Below are 20,719 nucleotides of genomic sequence, written 5' to 3'. Positions count from 1 at the left end.
GGTGAGCATTTGCGAGAAAAGTAGATTTTTATATTCGCGGGATTTCTTGGGTAAAAAAAAATGAGTGCAGGGTGATCAATTCTTTCCGACGAAATGCAGGGTAATCAACATTATAGCTCCGATCATTTTCTTAAGAAGACACTTGCAGGGTTTGCACAGAGGCTCCACCTTTTCAAGCGGTTCAGTGACCTCACCAGTGGGCTGGATTGTAAGGGTGGGATTTCCAAGCTTTCAGAGAGCTCTATGTATTCCTGTCTCTCTATCCTGGGATCTATGCGGCTTCAACGGTAGCAAAGACGGACTGGTTGTACCTGTAATAGCCATAGAAAGGCCTATACACTGCACACTGGATCTTTTTTCTACATGCGACTCCAATCGGAATAAATAATTGAGGAATGTGGAAATTACAGAATGCCCAACAGCGCTGGAAAGAGATTTAAACCCACCAAATACATCCCAGTGTCCACTGCTGCCACACTCCTTGTGGGATCGACCACTTTATTTTTCGTTTTCACGTAAGTTTGCATCGCTTCTTGTTCTCATTCGCTGCATGCCGGGATTTTCATACACGGTGTGACCCCAGATTACACAGACAAGAGTGGATTTGCAGCTCGAAGTTTGCATGAGTGGATTCAGTAGGTAGAATAAGTGATTTTATAGGAGTCTATCAAGTCCAACCAACGGGGAATTTCGCAGCGGTTCTGAAGTGAGTTTGCAAAAAGCAACCTTATATGCTGCCTTCCTGTGCAGCCTCAGACAGAACCATTGAGCCATAATACCTGCAAGGCAAACTTCCAGTAAGCCATGCAAGTTTAACAACGCTATGATCGTGCAGGAGACCACAGCTTAGGCCGCAGATACTCACTTTCCATTGAAGAAATGCCGCAGGCATTTGTTGATACAATTACAATGGTTGCATTGGCCCAGCAGGCTGTTGTGTTTGATTCATGCACACTCAGTTGGGATAGTTACAGTGTCACACAACCTATCAAGATGCACTATAATCATTCTAGGCTTGGGGTTCCCCAAGTGGAGTCCTGCAGGAGTGCCCATCTAGGTTGTATTGCATCTACCACCAAATCTCACCTTATCTGGAGGAAATGAGCATTATGGGCAACCTCTGACCAAGGGGTCATTACGCTCTCAAAAGCAGATATTAATTCAGTTCGAGGGAATTTCTGTGTTCTGACAAGCGGGTTACAGTGGTCCATCCACACCAGCTGTAATCAGGATGAATACATTGTCACACATCCTATCAGCCAGCATCACAATCATGCCAAGGACCCCCATGTAGGAAGGGCTTTTGCGTCCCAGGCCCCTCCATCTGATGAATGAAGTTAGTGCTGTGGATTTAATACAGAGCTGTTGCTGTAGGAAGGGAGATCGCAGAGACAGCAGAGCGAGTGATGTCTCTGGTCTGAATCATCATCCCTGCATAAATTCTCCTCTAGTGCTAACCCCCAGGTGAATGCATTATCAGTGAAATCGACGCCACGCTCAATCTCACGGGGAACACCGAGGGGGTTTGAAAATATATTTTGGAACCTCTGACCTGGACTGAGGACTGTAGGGATAATAGATCATCCAGCCTGTATCCTGTGCAGAGTCATTTTGTCTGCCAAAGTGTAAAATTGCTGAATGTGATTCCTCGCCCTCCAAGTGGGGAAGGTTTTACAGTGTTTGAAAGACCTTATGTCACTGTGGCTAATGGGAACACGTTGGATGTGTAGATGATGTGTCAATGTATTTGCATAATAATCGATTTCTATCATTTGTACCTGATATGTCTCCAGTTAATAGCTGTTGTGGATCTAAGGCTGTGTGTGTTTGTACCATTAAATCATTTATTGCTTGTTGTAACGGATCTGTATTGGGTCCAAAAGTGCAAAACAGTATGTGTTCTTCTCTTGTATGGACAAGATTTGTCCCGCCTGGACAAATGCAGGAAGACACAGAAAATGCTTTAGCTGCACCCTGAGTGGTTTTGCACTCTCAGTCTCAGGTCAATGACTGAGACTGAAGGAAACATATGGTGTTTGTGGGTTGTGTGGGTACGTTGTAGCTTTAAAAATGCCTAGCACTCCTTGGTGCACTGTCTAGGGCTTTGCGTAAACAAATGGCCTGATTTACAAGTCTTGTAGAATGGTGTAGAATGAATGTGTTATGATTTAATAAGGGATCTGCATTTCAGCCATATTGTTCACAAATAGCAGAAGTCAGAATAAAAAAAGTTCTCCTTTTGCTGGGGTCCACGTAAATCTACACATTAAGGTTCATCCCCCAGCAGATGGTTCAAGGGTGAGGATTAAGACTTTACTCTGTTGCTCCTTCATTTCCCAGTAAAAGGTCCAGAGGATTGAGTCACGTATAATGGAACCCCTTGGGGAGCAGTGCACGTCCAAACTAGGCCATGTCTGCTCATTCCTGATGTTGAACCCAGTCTAGCCTTGTCTTAAGCTGCAGTGCAAAGCTACACATTTACAGTACAAGCCACAGAACAGTGGTACAGTATGCCTTCATCTAAAATTTCTTAACCAGAATAACATGAATAACACAAATGCAAAGGTAGGAACAATTTTAATTGTCACCAGCTTTGTTTGGCAGCTACAAACTAAGACATGTGGGGGTTAAAACTAAAGAACTATACTAGTCCCTCATATACAGCAGATTGCCAGGGACACAAATCTTTTTTTATTCCTCGGCTGCAGTGTGTTAAAGGTCTCACTGTTGCCAGCAGGCCACTTGGTGTCATATGAGCAATGGAGGATGAGACCTGGGCCCAGCACTGGCTCACACACACACAGCCCATGGTGTGTTACTGTGTTTGGCTTACTGACGCCTGGCAGTTTGTGTTTCCCACAGAGATTGAATTAGAACACATTAGTAGAGAATTATTTTTATCTCCACAGCATGACCACGACTCATCACAAAAATACTGATGATAAATTAAGCTTTTAGTCATGGTTTAGCCATCGTAATATTATCCCAGCCTTATCTGTGTCTATATTGAGATTTTATTAGACAGTAGCTTAGACCTCTTATTATGTCTAAATTTGTCCCAGCTTTGTGTGGCTCCACTGAAGAAGCTTTCTTTTACCTTTTTAGTTATTCCTCAGAATGGCTTCATCACTGCCCTTGACCATATGCCAAATTAATAAACTGTTCAGGAAACACAACTGCCAGGCTGGCCATTATTGTTTGTTGCTAAGCCTAATAGTCCATACTTTAGAGTACGCATTGATAGATGTGTGGAAACTATCAATTGATCATCTAGATAAGGCCTGTGTTCAGCAGTTTTTGCTGTGTGAAGGTGAATTATGAGAGAAGTAGTCAGTGGTGGCATTTTGAAGTCAGCATATCACCAGGCTAGGAGCAGAGCTGCACATGGCAATAGGCCTGACAGGAATCTAATCTTCAGCTTCCACATCTGTTTCCTCCTTTTCACTGTACATCCATTGAATCAGGCTTCATTCAGATCCTACTCAGTGCATTGTTTCGCATTTGTGCGGCACGCAGAGGTTCTTGTAGAGGTATTTCTGATTTTGGTAGAGAGAGTGCAGAGTTGTCGAAATATGGGAAAGAGGGGGATGACAGTCAACTATGATAAGCTGTTAAAACAAGTGCTCCTATAATTAACCTTCTTCTGTATCTTGGTACATATAGGGCACCCATTCATTTTTCCAAATAGAACAATTTTACAGGGTTAATTATATAGAACCTCTCTTTTTATTGTGAAATATTTGGGAAATTGGTCTTTGGAGCAAAATGGTGACATAAAACTGAGCCACATTTATTATCTGAAAAGTTACATTTGTTCAACCTCTGACTAATAGCTATTTAGCTAGGCTAGCTAGGTGCATGTTTTTAAGCAGTATTAGCCAAAAATTTAGCCTCATTTTGACTAAAGTTAGGTAATATTAGTAAAAATGAGGGTTACACACAGCATCCACCTTCACTGGCTCACCAGCATGGCTAATGTTAGCTAGCATTAACGTTAGCTAAGCATCTTTCTTAAAATAATATCTTTCATAAAAACAGAGAGAAGGCATACTTATGGAGCCATTTCTAGATTAGCTTCTATACATACATACCATATGCTGCTTGTTGACCCACCTAATACATCAACATCAGTTAGAAATTGAACTAATTAGCTAGCTAATGCACATGTCTTATGTTGAAATGCTCATGCTAAAGAAAGTGAAAGTGCAAGAGAATTGTCTAAATAAAAGTGTGAGTGGAAAACCTGGGTCAGCCGAAATTGGGTTACCGCAGACTGCCCACAGCACTGTAGCTCTCCTCACCAGTAGCCGGCAAGTCAAAGAACAATTTAAAAAGTCTATTTTCTGTTCAAATCTAATATTGAACCTTTTTATGGCAAATATTTCTTTTGATTTAGGGATATAACCCTGGGTTTCCTTATCGAACCTTTTTATGAGTGTGTAAGGATTCTGATTCAAATGATTATAATGTGGACTAATCAGGATTACTTTTCTTAGATTTATGATTTTATTTTTCCTATATATGTACTTCTTCAACGTATAGCCAAGTCCAGAGGTGTTGGTAATCTCATACTTGGTTCTGCCACTGAGGTTGCAGGGCTCCTCTCTGTGTTCACCTGTCCCCCCTTCACTCTGCTGTACGTAACACGATGGTTTTCTGTGTCTTATTAATTGAAGGTCTGAGAGCATAATTGAATGTTTGTTCATTGATCCTAATCCGCGTCCTGCGTGTGATTATGTTTGCTGAGCTGCTGTCGTCTTTTTGTCAAGGGGTTTGGTAAACAAGCTTGTAACCATTAATGCCTCGCTGCTTGGTATTAGTGTCCATTAGAGCCTGTGTGCCTTCCTCCTGTGTGGCGTTAGTGGCTTCGAGGCGCCCCGTGTTGGACTGTAGTTAAATGAAATGTTGGTTTAACTCGTCCTGTTTATGCTCGCTGTGGGAGCCAGACCATGTTGGCTGTCTGTTATAAATATTGCTCATATTTAAAACAGTCCCAAATATTGTTGGGACTGATTTGGGTTTAGTTTGTTTATTTAAATGTGCGACCGAGGATGTATTGCCAAATTTGAGATGTCGCAAGGGCAGAGCATTTCTCAGAAGTAGGAAATTGCCAATTGACATGTTATTAATATGCCCCAGTAGCTCTTTCAGTGTCTCTGCTCATGAACAGGCATCCATCAAGCCAGAGAATCTCAGCCTTCCTGATGTGATACTCATGTACAGCACACTGAGAAATTAGCAGGACTTTGTGAAATGCTTGCACAACTTAAACCTCCAAGTAAGCCCTATACAAAAAGATTCCATGATTCCTGTGAGAGTAGCACATTTCAGTTCTTAAGGCAAGCTCATCAGTATTCATCTTCAGCATGTCCTACTCATCATGCCATCAGAAACATTTGCTGAAATATTACTCTTCTGTCCTCACACACCATCACAGCGTTAGGTTTCAGCCTCTCAAATGAGGTGGATAAGGAGCTGTCCTGTCCTTATGTCACACAGAGGATAAAACTTTGATTATCTTGACCAAAAGTAGCAGATAGATGTACAAGCTCACCAAGGCCAAAATATTCCCTTGGCCTATTCATAAAATCCACATGGCGCAATCTGCTGGTTTGCCGAGATAACTGCTGTATTTTTTTCACTGGGGATAAAACCAGTTGCAGGTCGTGCGGTGTGGCTAGCTTTGTCAGATTAGATAACGATGTAATTTCCTCTGTAGGTCCTCATCCATCAACACCATGGAGTGAGGGCCTGGAGATTGACAATTTCAGTGCAGGGTTGTGTCACTTCTGCTCTCAGAAGCTACTTAAGGTGACAAGCAATAATGAATGGAGAAGGGGTCTTATTTCACTTTGAGCTAATGCAGAAGATAAGGTCACAGTTATAAACTGACCTAAAGTTTTTTTTTTTTTTTTTTTTTTACATTATAGTCTCATTGCTTTTCACAGCTGAGTGAATAGTCTGTGTGGTGGTTTAAGTTAATTGTCCTTCTTATTGTGGTTTATGGTTTGCCACAAGGCACGTTTCAAACCTTTAAGATCATTACAGATTGTAGACCAATCCCCTGCTCCTGCAGCTTCACAGCCTTAAAGGATAATTCTGGTTTATTTGAACCTGGCGTATTTCCAATAAATGAGGCTATGATGGCTCTCTGGGTCATGCTAACTTTGCGCTTGCCACCTCAGTTGTAGAGATTTGGGGAAAAGAAGGACTTGTGCAAAACAACGTATATCGGGGCAAGCTGCTCCAGCCTCCTACAGCTTTCCAAATAAACATGGTTTTACACGAATCATTTCTAACGCTTGTCTCTGGCCGAAAGTAAATGTAGAAAGAAACCTCCAGAAACAACCATTATGGCTAACTACTTAGGGATCTACAGCTACCTGGTGTGGCAGTCAAAAAACCCTGTTTCCTTTTTCTAAAACTTCACAATTAAGTCAGAGTGACTGAATAATTCACTGTGAAGTATGTATACTTATAAATAGCATGTCCCTGTGTTATGTCCCACCCCCTAATGCCCTGATTTCATCAATACAGAAGTGAAACTCCTTTGAAATTCTGTTTCTTTGATACCATCATGTAGCTCCCATCTGAGATACTTTCTATTTAAATCCATCATATATAATGTAGAACATTACTACTCAGAGACTAAAATGCTGTTATTATGCATATAGCACTGGTAGAGACTGGTCCCCAGTGAGGTTCAGGGGCCTTGAGAAATTTCCAGGGAATAACTAAATGAGAAAGTGTGATAGAATTCATTTGAACTTATCCCAGTTAGTGTACTCTATGTATAAGGATTCCAATTCCTATCCAATTTACTGCCTAATCAACATCAAACATCTCCCTATATATTTGTCCATAAAACTATTTTTTAAATCAGATTGGGTTCTATTGCCTGATGTGTGTCTGTTTGATTGTCCATAACACAAAGCATGGTTATTAGCCATGCTAGCAGCAACTATTGGATGGATTGCCATGAAACGTTTACATTCATGGTCCCCAGAGGATGTAGCCTAATGACTTAAGGGATCCCTTGAGTTAACATCTAGCACCACCATGAGGTTTTGTGTGAAAGGTCTTGACAAGTTTTGGATAGATTGCCATGACATCTGGTACAGATATTAACAACCACTCAAGATGTATTGTAATGACTTTGGTGAACTTTTCATCTAGCGACATGATCTGGTCTAAATTTAAATGTGCTAACTAAGTTTAAATAGTGCTAATTCACAAATGTTAGAATGCTAACATGCTAAACTAAGATGGTGAGCACAGCAAACGTTATACCTGCTAAACATCAGCATGTTGACATTGTGAGCATGTTAGTATGTTGACGTTACCATTTAGCTCAAAGCACCGCTGTGCCTAATTACAGCCTTATAGAGCTGCTGGACCAGACTTGCTGTACACTCATCTTGTTTTTAGTATTTAGTGGTGGATGTAATTTTCAAATCTTTGAGCATCCTTATGTGCATCTTTAACATTCAAAAATAAGATAAGCCATGTAGCTAGCATCTGTGGTAGAATCAAACAAAAAGACCCCGGTTTCTCTGGAATGCCACAAATGTTTTCTGGATTCAGAAAGTCATTTGCATTCATTGCATTTGTAGGCAAAACAAAAAGCTAGTTTGGAATTGTTATCTAGTAAATGTCAGTGGGATTATTGTGTCATTGTTGTACATCATGGTGAAAATGCAAATGCAAATAGAGATAATCTTGGATGGACTATGTTGATGTTTTGAAAATGTCTAATATCAAAAATCAAAGTCTCATTTAAAACAGTGGGGACAGCAGGAGAACTCATGGTGTTACTTCAGCGGGAGCTCGACACATCAGAGTCTGGACTCCATCGCTTGTACAGTATATTTTTAGCTGCTGACTGTTTGACAGTGATGTGATCAAATGTAAGTTTCAGACAAATTTCTTGATCTAATAATAATCTAACAGTGTGGTTATTAAGGGATTTCTCTTTTGGCTTGGAGCAAACCATTACCAAACAATTAATACATCCGAGATACACACAAACCAGTCCTGTCTGCCATGGCAGGGAACTGCCATATATCTGTCGAGCCATGGTATGTCCAGCTGTTGTGTTTCCTCAGAGTAAAGCTAGTAGTGGTTCTCATTGTGTGTTCAGGAGTCCAACACAGGTCATTTAAAGACTAAAGCAGAAAAAATAATGTAGTTAATCTCATCTGTCTATTATTGTTGTTATCTTGATAATAGAATTACTTCTGTGGTCACTTTTTGTAGACCATCACCTCTCCTGCTCGCAGCTCTACTCAGACCCATCCTGCAGTATAGGTTGTGGCCAGTGTACAAAGGCAAACTTATACCGAAGAGAAAAGTTATCCTGAACTGCCACCTCGTATTCCCTCTCTCAAGGTTCAAGTAGCCCTGAGCAGCAGGCTGCTGGCCTCCACGTGGTATTAATGAGTGAAAGAGGCCCAGAGAATAAAAGGCCAGGTCTTCTAATCTCATTCTATCCCAACCTTCCTGTCAACCACCTGACAACTAGGTTAAGATAATGCTGACAGATCCTCTTCCCTGGCTCTCTACCATGCATCCTTGAGCAGGGTGACTGTCTACTGTACATGCCACACAAACACAAACTGGTGCCAACTTAAAATTACATCAAGTTTCAGCTCAAGACAAGTTTTCCTGATTTGGTTTCTTTGTAATTTTCAACAAGATGAACACAGTTATTACATTATAAATAGTTTGCTGCTCCATTTGTCAGGTAATACACTTGTCGAACTGTACTATAGTACTACAGTTTCCTCTGTCTTTGTACATTTTTGCCAATACGTAATGAGAATCCTAAAATGCAAATAACTGTTACAGTGCTGTTACTGAAACAAATGCATTGCATATTTCTTCACACTACAAACAATGTGTTCCCTGTTTTGTGGAAGGACGTAAATGGTTGTAATGGTGTGCTAATTTCCAGTAAAACAGGGTGAGATCATTGTTTGCAGATTAGCATGATTTATCATAAATGAATAAAAGCATAAACATCCTAATCTGCAACAGCAGGTGATAGAAGAATCCAAACTGTGCATCATGTTCATGATTTTCAAGCACATGTTGAGCTTTAATAGAATCAGTGCTTCTTTTAAAAAGCTCTGAACCTGTGTCTTTTGCTTGTGCACTCTTTTGTAATATGCGTGAATCAGACAAATTTAATAAGCCATGAAGAACAGGGAGGAAATGTCTTAAATTTATCTGAATGTGTCATCTCTACTCTGGATCAATAGACTTCATTTTGTTTCCCACTGTAGCTCGTGACTGTGTTCCTTTCTCTATGTCTATTTAAAGTTCTTTCTCTGAAGCAGTGACTTTCTGTACCTCTGGTGCTTGCCAAAAAAGTAAATTGTGCCTTGTGATGCCATAGTTGAGCTAAATGGATCCATGTGGATTCAGTGCACAGCAGTGTGTGGGCGAAAAGTGCGGGAAAGTGCAGCGAGGTGCTCTCAGAGTTTGCTGTACTCCGCCACCCTCCCACCAGCCGAAAAAGCCAAGGCCGCCTGGAAAGTCTCCTCTTGGGGAACATGTGGGATTAATTTAGACCTCCAGCCTCTCCCTCCATGGGTGTCTCCACCCTATTTCCCCTCATGTTGTTTTGCCAGAGGGCGACCATGACTGGTCATAAGTAGAAACAGAGCTCTATGTCTTAACACCCTCGGCTGGAGTGGCTTTCTGAGAGATCAAGGAGCGAGGCTTCCAGTGTTTACAAGAGTGAAGCAGTGTCTCTCTCTGGGACACAGAGGAAGACAGGCACATAGACTCTGTGATTATAAGGGCAGGTCTTCTGTATCTTTGCCACTTTTTGAATTTTGTTTTAGAAGTCTGTGGAGATGAATAGTCACAGCAAACAAAGCCAGTACCCATTCTTCTGTGTAGCGCAGTTCAACCATTGAGCTACTGAAGACCATTCCAGATATCAACATTTTGTCTTAAAGTTACTCTGTGTAGAATTTTTTATGTGATTATAGCATCTTTCAAATTATTCTGATGACAATAGTTTTGGTAGGAAAATGGCAGGTAGGGCTTTTTCACTTTGCAAACCTATTACATCTACAGAAAAGATATATAACACAATAAAATAAAGGGGAAAAAGCCAAAAAGCATGATACGACCATTTTTTAAAAGGTGATGATATGTCAATTTTGTGTTCACAACTTGTTTCCGCTGCCCCCAAGTGGCCAATTATTGTAGGTTTAAAGCTAGTGTAAATATTTTATTTTAATAATAAATTAAATAAAAACATGCATGTGAAAGGGGTCACTTGTAGTGATGAACCCACAGAGAATTACCAGCTGACGCTGCATTTCTCCTCAGCTCTACTGAGCTTTTTAGAGTTTTGAACTCATTGTTTTGGTTTTACAGTCTGCCATCATGCACCATGTCAGTGTTGTGTGTACAGCTTGTTAAAAAAAAATCACTTCATCGTAAAAATAAAGTAAAATTGTAAGTAAAAATACAACTACTTTAAAGTAATTTCCTGGCAAATATTATATTATTATATATAGTATTCTAAAACATAACACTCCTATCTAATACTGTTCTGATATCCGTCTGATGTTCTTGTGTGAGGTGACACCCTATAAATAGTGGTGGTCACTCTCGTCTTTGAAGTCATGGATCCAGAGGGCTCTAGCCAGACTTGCCTCTGTTAGACTTTTGCCCAGTCTCTTTGTAGTTCACTTTAGAGGCGACCTTATCCTGTCATGTCTGTCACATGCTATTATTTCACACCTCTCAGTTTATGAATAGGCATCAGTTTTATATTAATAATCATTAGAGCTTGACCCGCCAAATGGCATGTACTTATAGATGTGCTTTTTTGTGCATAAACCTATATACAAATATATAAAGACCTTAGCACCAGCCCCTATAACAATACAGGTATTTTGCTGTGACATCCAGGGAATTGTGTTTTCTTTATAGCTTTATCTTCTCAGAAATTGTTTTCTCTCGAAAGGACAGACAAAACCTGTTTTATACATTAGTGGTTCATCCTGTCTTGCATTAGCTGCTGTTTGCCTTCCACCCAAACCTCACCTTTTTAGCTTTCACCCACTCTCCATCATCCACTCTCATATCTGAAATAGTAATTGAACTCCTCTGGCACCAAAACACATGAAAAGGCAAATACAGCCCCATGATTTGTTGCTTTTGTCTATTAAACTCCTGCCAATATGCCAAGCGACAGCTAGAATGCAAAGAGACAGAAAGTAAACCCCAGCCTTCACCATGAACCAGTTTGTAGGTGGGCCAGTGTACTCCAACCAGTTACTGTGTTATCATTTCGTCAAATGTCTATTTAAAAGAAAGGCATCATGCTTGACTGAGGATATTTTAAAAATCAGATTTAATTCATAATGGACACATATATTCAGCCCTCAGGCTTTTATCATTCTCTGTGGATTCCAGGTCCACTTTCACCTAATGTAGAGAGTCTGAGTGTCATATGGAGAGAAGTTTCTGCCACACTTTTAATCTTGAAGCTAGTTTTGGAAGTAAAGTGTGGACTCAATTTGAGCTTGTGTTTGAGGTTCCAGGTCATCCAGTTTTAATACTTAAAGTGACTTTAATTTTAGTCCCAAATTTAGCTAGTGTTGCTTTTTCAGTGGGGGAGACCCACTTGTGCAGCTGTGCTATTTATTACACAATTTGACAGACAATATAAAAATGTGTAGTAAATTAATTCTCTTCATGGTGGGGAAGGAAGTTGTTGACCACATCTGTGACAGAGACAGTACTCTGAACCTTCTGCCGGAGAGCAGCCAGCCAGCTCTAAGCTGTAGATTTCCTCCATTACACTGTTTTCTTTGGCCCAGCAGTGTGCAAAATTCTGCAGAAAAGCCAGCAATTTTTGTGAGCATTATCCATGTCCAGTTGATGAAGTCATAGTTGCTGTTTGACTGAAAAACAAGGACAGGAAGTTTGACTTTGGATCTATAATCAAATCACTTCTCACTCATACTTCTTTGGAGACATAATCGTCAGTGATACACATAAAGAAACTAAAGTAACTCACGTAATTGAAACTATAACAAAGCTGTCCCCTGGCTCTATGGGATATGGGTCAGTCAAGCACTTTAATTGGGTGGTCTGGATGTTTTTGTTTGGCAGTGTGGTTCTGCAGCTCTCAATTTGCTTTGGGTCCTTCAATATGCTTTGTCTTCATCCTGCCTTATCTCTTCCAAGGGGAGGATGTTTTCTGTTTGTTTTGCCTCTTGTCTCGCTGGAATTGACCGTTCGCTAAATCCCTCCCCTAAACAATGATTGTCCATTCATAGCTTAGCAGCCATACCTAGGCACAGCAGGTCTGTTAAGCTTTAAATTTCTCCACAAGGTGAAGCGGTATGCATGAGGCTGTAGTAAGATCAATACTCTGCATTTAAAGAGTTTGGAGGGTGGTGTCTTTTTTTAGCCTTTCCAGACCTAAGAACACAAAGGCAAAAGTGGATATGAGTTAAACAATGTTTACCTGCTTCAACGTATTGCTTACTGTTAGCATGTCCAGCTAATAAAGTATTTCTGATAACCAGCTTACTCCTTACAGCAGTAACCTAGCCCAGCATTACTTTCAAGGCCAAAGAGCACATCATTAACTAACAAGGTTACATTTAGTATGTGGTGGGGTTACAGGTTACGTAAAAAAAAAAACCTGTTCACAACAAACACATCCGAGTTTAGGCTAATGTTAGCTCTTTGGATTGGATTGGATTTGGTGAAGTTTACACTCTTACAACCCCAGCCAGCGTTACAGAGATAGTAACACTATGTTTGCCAAACACATTGGTTACTCCGAAAGGCCTTGTGGTACCCAATAATGTAATTATTTCCTGAAAATGTAATAAAATTTGCTCTTAACCTGATCGAAAATGTAATAAAATCCAATGTCATAACTTGACCAATAATGTAATAAAATGTCCTGACTGATATTGTAATAAAAAATTTTCTTCTTTACTCAACGTAGCATATTCATAGAATTAAATCTGTTTCTGTCTATTCCACGTAATGTTAAAAAATAATAATTGTGATATAGGCTATTGCAATTCTGCACCAGTAGGTGGCATAATTGAACCAATCGCAATAGACTATTCCACAATTATTATTTTTTAAATCAGCCTTATTGTCTTGACAGGTGCTCAGCAGTTGCGCTATTTTGCCGCTCTTGCCAAAACAATTAGGCAGTGCAGTCACAGAAATTTGACAGTACCATTCTCAATGCAGTGATGCTAACTTTGCCTTATCAGGAAATAAATCACCAGGGATGTAAAAAGTACCCAGAAAAATATACGTTAAAGCAGTAGTTCTCAAACTTTTTTGGTCAGCCCCCCCTTTAAAACTAGAAAGTCCGTGATTGGATCCCCCCCCCCATCATAATCCGTGGGGGTGCAATTGAGTAAAAGTCAAAGTTTCTACTTTGAAATGTACTTAAGTATTAAGGTCAACTTTTTTCTTAATTTCAAATTCGATTTGAAACCCTTTTTGTATGCATACATTTCATAAGATCAGGCGAGGTAAAGGAGTCGCTTCATTCAATAAGAATCACTGTGGAAAAGAACATTTCATGGAGATGGAATCGACTGTTTTGCCTACATCGCTTGCTTGTGTAACGTTAGCCATGTTCTGCAGCTTTTGTCATCTTCTGATGGTGTCTAATCTAAGATCCACTCTGGTCTAATGGACGATCACAACGACCAATCAGCGTGGGTATGGGCAGGTTAATTTCCCATTGATAGGGATTTTAGTTTAATGCATTGCATGATAAAAACATGACACCTGCCAACTGTTGTCAATTTCAAATTCTACATGAAGCCTAGAGTTAACATTTCCAAACATGAAATCAGTGTCAAGTGTTAGTGTTTTCAGTGGGCTAACATGACACTAACAGTATTATACATTTTGTATACTTGCACACTTTACATTTCCGAAAAACAAAGCATACTTTTTTTTTTTACATCAGTTTTGAAAAAAAATGATCCACCTAAAAGGTATTACATTGTCATTAAAAATGTTATTACAATATCGGTCAGGACATTTTATTACATTATTGGGTTTTATTACATTTTAGATCAAGTTAAGTGCACATTTTATTACATTGTCAGGAAATTATTACATTGTTGGGTGCTACACAGGCCTTTTCTCTTATAACATTAAAAGTGAAAACTAAAGTACTGAAAGTGTAAGTTTAGCTGCCAAACGGAGTTAAGAATTAAAGTTAGAATTAAATTAATCTGATATAGGATTTTTCGATCCTGGCTAGAAATGAGAAGGCGGTTCTTGTCTACCTCTGTCTGAAATCAAGGACCCATTGTTTGAGTGGTAAATCTGCCACCATTATCCTTGTAAACTGCATATGTGCCGAGATTGGAAAGCTTGACAGGCGTAGCAACTGTTACTAAGGTAGGCGGAACACAGTGAATGGTCTATTGGGCGGTCTGGCGATGTTTTTGTAAGGCAGTGTACCATGTGGTTGTGCAGCCTTAAGTGCTTTAGATCCTCTATAACTTGAAGTCCCAGGGAGGGAGCTTCATCCTGCCTTATCTCTTCCAGGGTGAGGAGGGGGAAGTGACTGAAATGATCCATCTTGAGAGATGGGCCTGACAAAATATCAACAGACCTCACTGCCACACCCCGGTGCCACTTTACTCCAAATTTGAATCTTAGTTGGAGTCTTAATCCGACCTGCACACGGCGGTGATCTAATTCAGTGACCTGGCTGTTAGTTAGTTCAGCAGCCTAAAACCATTTGATCAGAATTGACATGAACAGCAGACTTTGTTGCTCTCAAAGTCTGTTGCGCAGCACCCCGCCCCCATCACTACTGCCACCAAGTGCATTCTCAGCAGTGTGAATAATTGCTAAAGTCCTGATTAAACTGCTGTGGAACTATTAGCCACCCGGCCAAATCCAGCTGATCCCTCAAATTGTTTTAATAGTATTCACTGTTGACATCAAGGCCACCATGCTTACAAAGGCAGGGGACTGATCACCAAGTCTAGACTGACCCCTACTGCCCCTAAGTCACCTAGCAGAGGTGACTGAAATCTTGATCTTCATTATCTAGATGATGCCAGGGTTTGACAGATCCATAGTTGGGGAACATATTGCTACTACTCAGGATGCTGTCCTTTCCGGCTGAGTGTGCTGTGTGACGTACAGCGTCTGTGATTGTGCAGCAACAGCCAAGTTTACCAGACTGCCCCGAGTGGTCCATATTGAAGGTCCAGTCGAATATTTACTTAGCTCAGCATCTCAAGACCTCTCCCCTTCTCTCTCTCTCTGATAGAAACTCTACTTCAGTTCCACTTTACCCATAATGCAACAGTTATAATGTACCTCTTTGCATTATTCCCATGAGCACACTGGCTTTTAGCATCACTGAATATCAGGCAGGATAACCTGTGAATATCAATTAGCTTGTTTTATCGATCTTTATACAAGGCCATACCCAGCTCTGTACTCACTGCTCTCCTTAATTCATTTTACATTCTGATCCTGTGCATCCTCCTCTGCCATGTGTTTTGTGAAGATGACGGCTAGTGTCAGTTCACATTTCTCCCAGCTATATTCACCCCTGTGAATGGTTGGCTTCACAGTGACAAGTGCTGCACACACACCTGTGATGATGAGTATATTCACGTCTGTCAATTCCAAAGCATGATGCCATGATTGAGTCTCTGCGTTCAGTTCGTGACAAGGGGAAATGTGGAGATGCTTATGTTTTCATCTTCTCACCGATACGTGCCTGTGGGTTTAGCCCGTCTTGCACAATATATCTCACTCCATGTTAATGAAATCAGAGCTTATCTGTGACGGGCCCTGGCGTTTTTCATTCCCAAGCATGTCTCTGGCTGCACTAATGCGCTAGGTGCTGCAAATTGAGAAGTTTCCCCTGAGAATGTTCGCATTATTGTTCGTGTTATTAGTGAGTCTTAGTCTTCCCTGGAGACCCACATTTTACTTTCAAAGCAAAGTTTTCTTTCCTGATTTGAGGAGAATTTCTGGTTGTAAGTTTTTTAATTACTCCACCATTGCAGTATTACTATTACACATTTGATTTATATCTTGCATATTTCTGAACATTTTCTTAAGTAAAAAGTAGAATGTATGTTTCCAATGTGATAAAGCTAACTGTAATGTTTACAATGTGTGCAATAAAGAAGATATATTAAGTGCATTAGACTGTGTTTGGTTGGGCTAGAATTGGCCTTAGTGTTTTGGGGGATATTTTAGGAATCTTGAGCGCAGGAACTGGAGAGATGACCCACCAGGGAGTCACAACTCACATAAACAATGTTGTGACTGATTTGATTGAGAACCCAAATGAATAGTTTCCCGAAGGAGGAGGAGGAGGTGGAGTAAAAGGAGGAGCAGGAATCGCAAAGAAACTGCTGAGCAGTCAGAAACTACACCTGGCTCTGGGAAGCACCAACAACATAAACAATTGTTCAGGATAGTGCAAAAGTAGCAGCGGTACAGCTGTCTCAGCCCCTGAGCTAAGTAAAAACCCAAAGGCGGTCATACGCAAGTGTAGCTCAAATGTCAAGTTTCAGCCTGAACCCTTGAAAAACGTCCGCTCAGCTCTGGCAGTGATGGGCAGTGAGTTGGTGTTGTTGTGTCTGGAGTGGCTGACAAAAGGTCTTTCCCTCAGCAGGGGGTGACAGGGAATGTGACAACAGCTGCCCGCGGAGCCTGCTTTCATGTGGCATGGGCTGAGGTGTGGTGGCAGCTGGAACAGGAGAGCACCGATACAGATACGCAGAGCTGAGGCTAAAGAGGAGAAAACAGGAAAAAACCAATATGCCTCTGTGCATCAGCCTCCTGCTTCTACTGTAGATTCCCACAAAATGATATTTTTAGACCATCACTAATATAAATCAGAGCATCTGTCTCACAATTTCAGGAGCCTGTCATGTTGTTAGTCATGTTGACTTTGAGAAATATGTCTGTCGACACTGTCTGCAGTGTGTAAAATCTTAGTAATGCATTATTTGTTATGGTAACAAGCAGAAAGAGACTTTTCACATGGGAGAAAAATACAGTCAATGTAGTGTACTTTAAGATATCTTTGAAAATGTACAAAAATGGGCAACTATGTATATGTACAGTAGATTTATTTGAAAAATAGCCAAATATTCTATTTAAGCTCTGTGAAATGTATAGCAACCAAATCTGGTAGAACCAGGCTACTTGTCTATCATGTCAGTAGTGCAATAAATGTATCTGAATATGAACATGTACAAATACCTTTTTTCCCCTACTGATACGTTACATTTTGTTAGAATTTTGGATTTAGCTTAATTGTATTAATTATGTGTAAATGTAACAATTTTCATTTCTACTGCACCTCAGCAAAACAGCACATTGGAGTCCATTTTGAAGGGTAGCTTTCCGGAGACTGCTAGCGTAGCGTTAATAAACAATGCAGTGTATGAAATCATATATACTGTATCACATCAGTCATATCAGATGTAGCTGGACAATATCCAATTTTCAACCAAGTACTGATATCAGCACTGTATGTAGAGAGTAACATTAGCTCAGCCTGCAGCCTACCATGTGAATCAGGCGACTTGAGGCCAAATGGCCGCAGAGAAGCAGGTCGGTGCTGCTAATAGACCCTCTGGGTCACACTCTGGGTCTCTGATCTCCCATCAGCCTCCTAGCTTGGCATGACCTCGCACCTCGTATACACATACATTTACAACGACAAAAAACGCATGGTGTTGTGTAAAAGACTTTGATTGCTTTAGACATGAAAGGCCTAATCAGACTTTTCACATAGCCTTTGAACTTTTTTAGAACAACATTAGGACATTAAGCATGGCTGCGGGAAAAGTGCTATATACTGTGACCTTCCACACTTCTATGCATTTCATTAGTATAATCAGTGTATAATCACTTCTCCATGGCTCGCGGGGTCAAAATTCGATGTAACTTAGCCTTTGGGTTAGCAGGAGCAGTCAAACATGTGATACTGTCTGCTTCTAAAGTAGAGTTGTGTTTTGAAACAGAGTGTTTGCAGACATGTGGCTCTACCCCGAGAGAGGCATAGACTAGGAGGGAGGCTGCTGGTGCTGCCAACACATTTTTCAAGCCCTGTCGAGGTGATGACATGTGGTGCGCTTAATGAAGCACAGGCAGAATGAGCAGGGGTATTGATCTTCCCTCTCATGGGTTATGCATGAAGCATGAGCTAATTATTTTCTGATATAAACTGAGACCATACAATGGAGAAACTTGATGAAGGCAGAGTGGCATGTCTGAATCTTTTTTACTCTGGGTTCATGTCAGTAGCATACACACTTACAGTAAAGTTGATGATTGACATAAATTGATATTCTCTGATTAAATTTCAAAGATATCATGAGGTAATCAGTAAAACAGCAGATAACACGCTTCATAAAAAACAAATAGAAAATATTTAAGTTATTAAATTAATATATTTATATTAACAATAGGTCAAATGACAACCTGTAACGTTAAAGGTGTCTCTCTTACTGAAGAAGCCATAGAGAATTATCACCCGACTCTGCAGTTCCCTTCAGCTCTATGGTGTATTTTAGCACCTTTCAGCTCGTTGTTTTGGTTTTGGCTCATAAAACCAAAACCAACAACAAACCAACTGTTTTGGTTCATTCTGACCGCTCTCATCAACTTTGCTTCCAGGCTCTACAAGCAACTGTTTTTAGTAAAAACAGCTCTGACAAACTCACTGTACACTACCTGCCCAGCATCAAAGAACAGACAGACAAAGTTACCGACTAGCTGGTGAATGTAGTGGAGCATTTAGTTGCAAATAGATATTTTTGTCAGGAGTTGGTGGAGAGCAAAACGGACCTAAAAGGAGAGTAAATATTGGACTTACATTCTTTAGGTAGCCAGAAACATGACTCCAAATGAATGCTAATGTTTCTCTGGATCTGCTGGATGTGTAAATAGGCAACCTTTTGCTAAAACATTAGCATATCAATTTTATAATCTGCAGCCAGTTTTTGGTCACTTTTAGGTGCTCAACACTGTTACAGAGAATGACGTGTCCTCAGCTACTTCACGTGCCTCCAAGGGAAGAGTAAAAGTAAAGTTTAAGTAAGTGTAACAAAGATGTCTGTTTTTTGTTTAGAGGCTGTAATATCAGTTTAGCCAACCAGCGTAGAGGTCTAACTATACAGCTAAGCATAACTTCTCACACTCTTACAGACCAACAGGGCTGCTGTTGTCCTTATTTGCCCCACATACAGACCCTTAATGCATGATAAGTGTGTTTACTGCTCAATCGTTAGCAGCGTGTGTTACTGTTTTACATTCAGTGTGTGTGTCAGAGCCAAGCGAGCCAGCAACAAGGGCTGCCATTCAAGCACTTCACTGTGCTCATTTACAATCTGCTCTCCACATTGCCAGGCTAAGTGGTGACTGAGTGAGGCCTATTTTTAACTCCTCCTTGTAACTGGAGCACAGCGCTTTCTCATTGAAATGGGTAACAGGGCCAAAAGGCAGGTAGTTGTCAATCAGCAACTATGGATGCATAGTTGTAGTTTATGTTAATTTCCCATCTTTCTCCCAGCTTTTTCCTCCACTCCTTTTCTTTTCTCCACAGACAAGTGGATAAAAAAAAATTATTTAAAACAACAGCGTGGCAGTTCTGGGATCCGCACTTTACTATATAAATGTTGCTGCTGGGAGAATTTAGGAGTTTAACTTGGCTGTGAGACTCAGGAATCTCAGTAGCTTTTTGGGCTCACTGAGCTGGCAGCCTGCCAGCCCTTATCTTGAAACCATATCCAGAGGACATTTTTATCACCCTTCCATGTGTACAAACCAAGAGCCCAACACGACCTGGCTGGTTTACTGAGCAAACAGCTCTGATAAACGTTTTATTGTCCTCCACTTGAACATTTCAGCTAAATACATCATCACGTATGGTAAAGTGCAAACATTAATACATCTTAGAACTCTTTAGCATCTTGATGGAGACGTTCTTGGTGATATCATAAGCTGCTATATTTCATATTCACAGAGTTCTTCATTGCATAAGGACTAAGCATCTGGTGATCATCAGTCGGCTTGTAATGCCTGGCTGTGGCTGTGACCTGTCTCCACTGGGTATGAATGGAACAGATGGACCTGGGGCTTAAGTGGGGAAATGACTCTGCTGATGACACCTGTGCATCACGAGTGCGCTTCGTGCTCCTGGAACTGCGTGTGCCCAGATACACACAATTATCTCGTAATGTAGGCTGAGGTCGGATCAGTCTCAGCCAGATGGGCATAATTAGCTAATGTGACTGTATCAAAAAGTGTTTTGTCCAAACAGAAGTCCCAGAATTAAGGTGATATGTGTAATCTCTGCTCATTGATCCTGTTGGGTTTCCATTTTCAGCAAGGACAATTGCAGAATGTTAACACAGCGATTTGATTTCTGTTTTATATGCTAGTGCAAGCCTAGCATGATTCACTTGGTTCTAAATATTAAAGGATAAGGCTAGCATTATTCTATATTCTTCCTATTGGCAAAAAATCCCATAAAAATCCCAAAATCAACATTGCTTTAGTCCATCCATCAAATTTTTTAGACTTAAAATTCATTATCGGCTTGACCTATTGCATGCCCTATTGACCTATCAGTAAACTAAGCTAATCAATAAAAACGAAGGAGGACACTAGCAAGCAAAGCTGTGCTTCTCAGATAATCACA

The 20,719-nt window shown here is 40.5% G+C and overlaps 1 protein-coding gene across 1 annotated transcript in view; it reads left to right on the top strand.

Annotated features, from left to right (window-relative positions):
- The first annotated feature begins 242 nt into the window (after positions 1-242).
- Positions 243-20,719, top strand: part of zdhhc8b (zinc finger DHHC-type palmitoyltransferase 8b) — a 66,854-nt gene continuing 46,377 nt past the window's right edge. Inside the window, exon 1 of the mRNA XM_044196657.1 lies at positions 243-515. Within this exon, the coding sequence (XP_044052592.1) occupies positions 412-515 (104 nt within the window). The 5' untranslated portion in view covers positions 243-411. The remainder of the gene's footprint in view (positions 516-20,719) is intronic.

This window comes from Siniperca chuatsi, linkage group LG5 (assembly GCF_020085105.1).
Source record: "Siniperca chuatsi isolate FFG_IHB_CAS linkage group LG5, ASM2008510v1, whole genome shotgun sequence".
In the NCBI taxonomy this organism is placed as follows: Eukaryota; Metazoa; Chordata; class Actinopteri; order Centrarchiformes; family Sinipercidae; genus Siniperca; species Siniperca chuatsi.
Note: the sequence above shows the minus strand (reverse complement) of the source record. Positions and strands in the feature narration are given on the sequence as shown.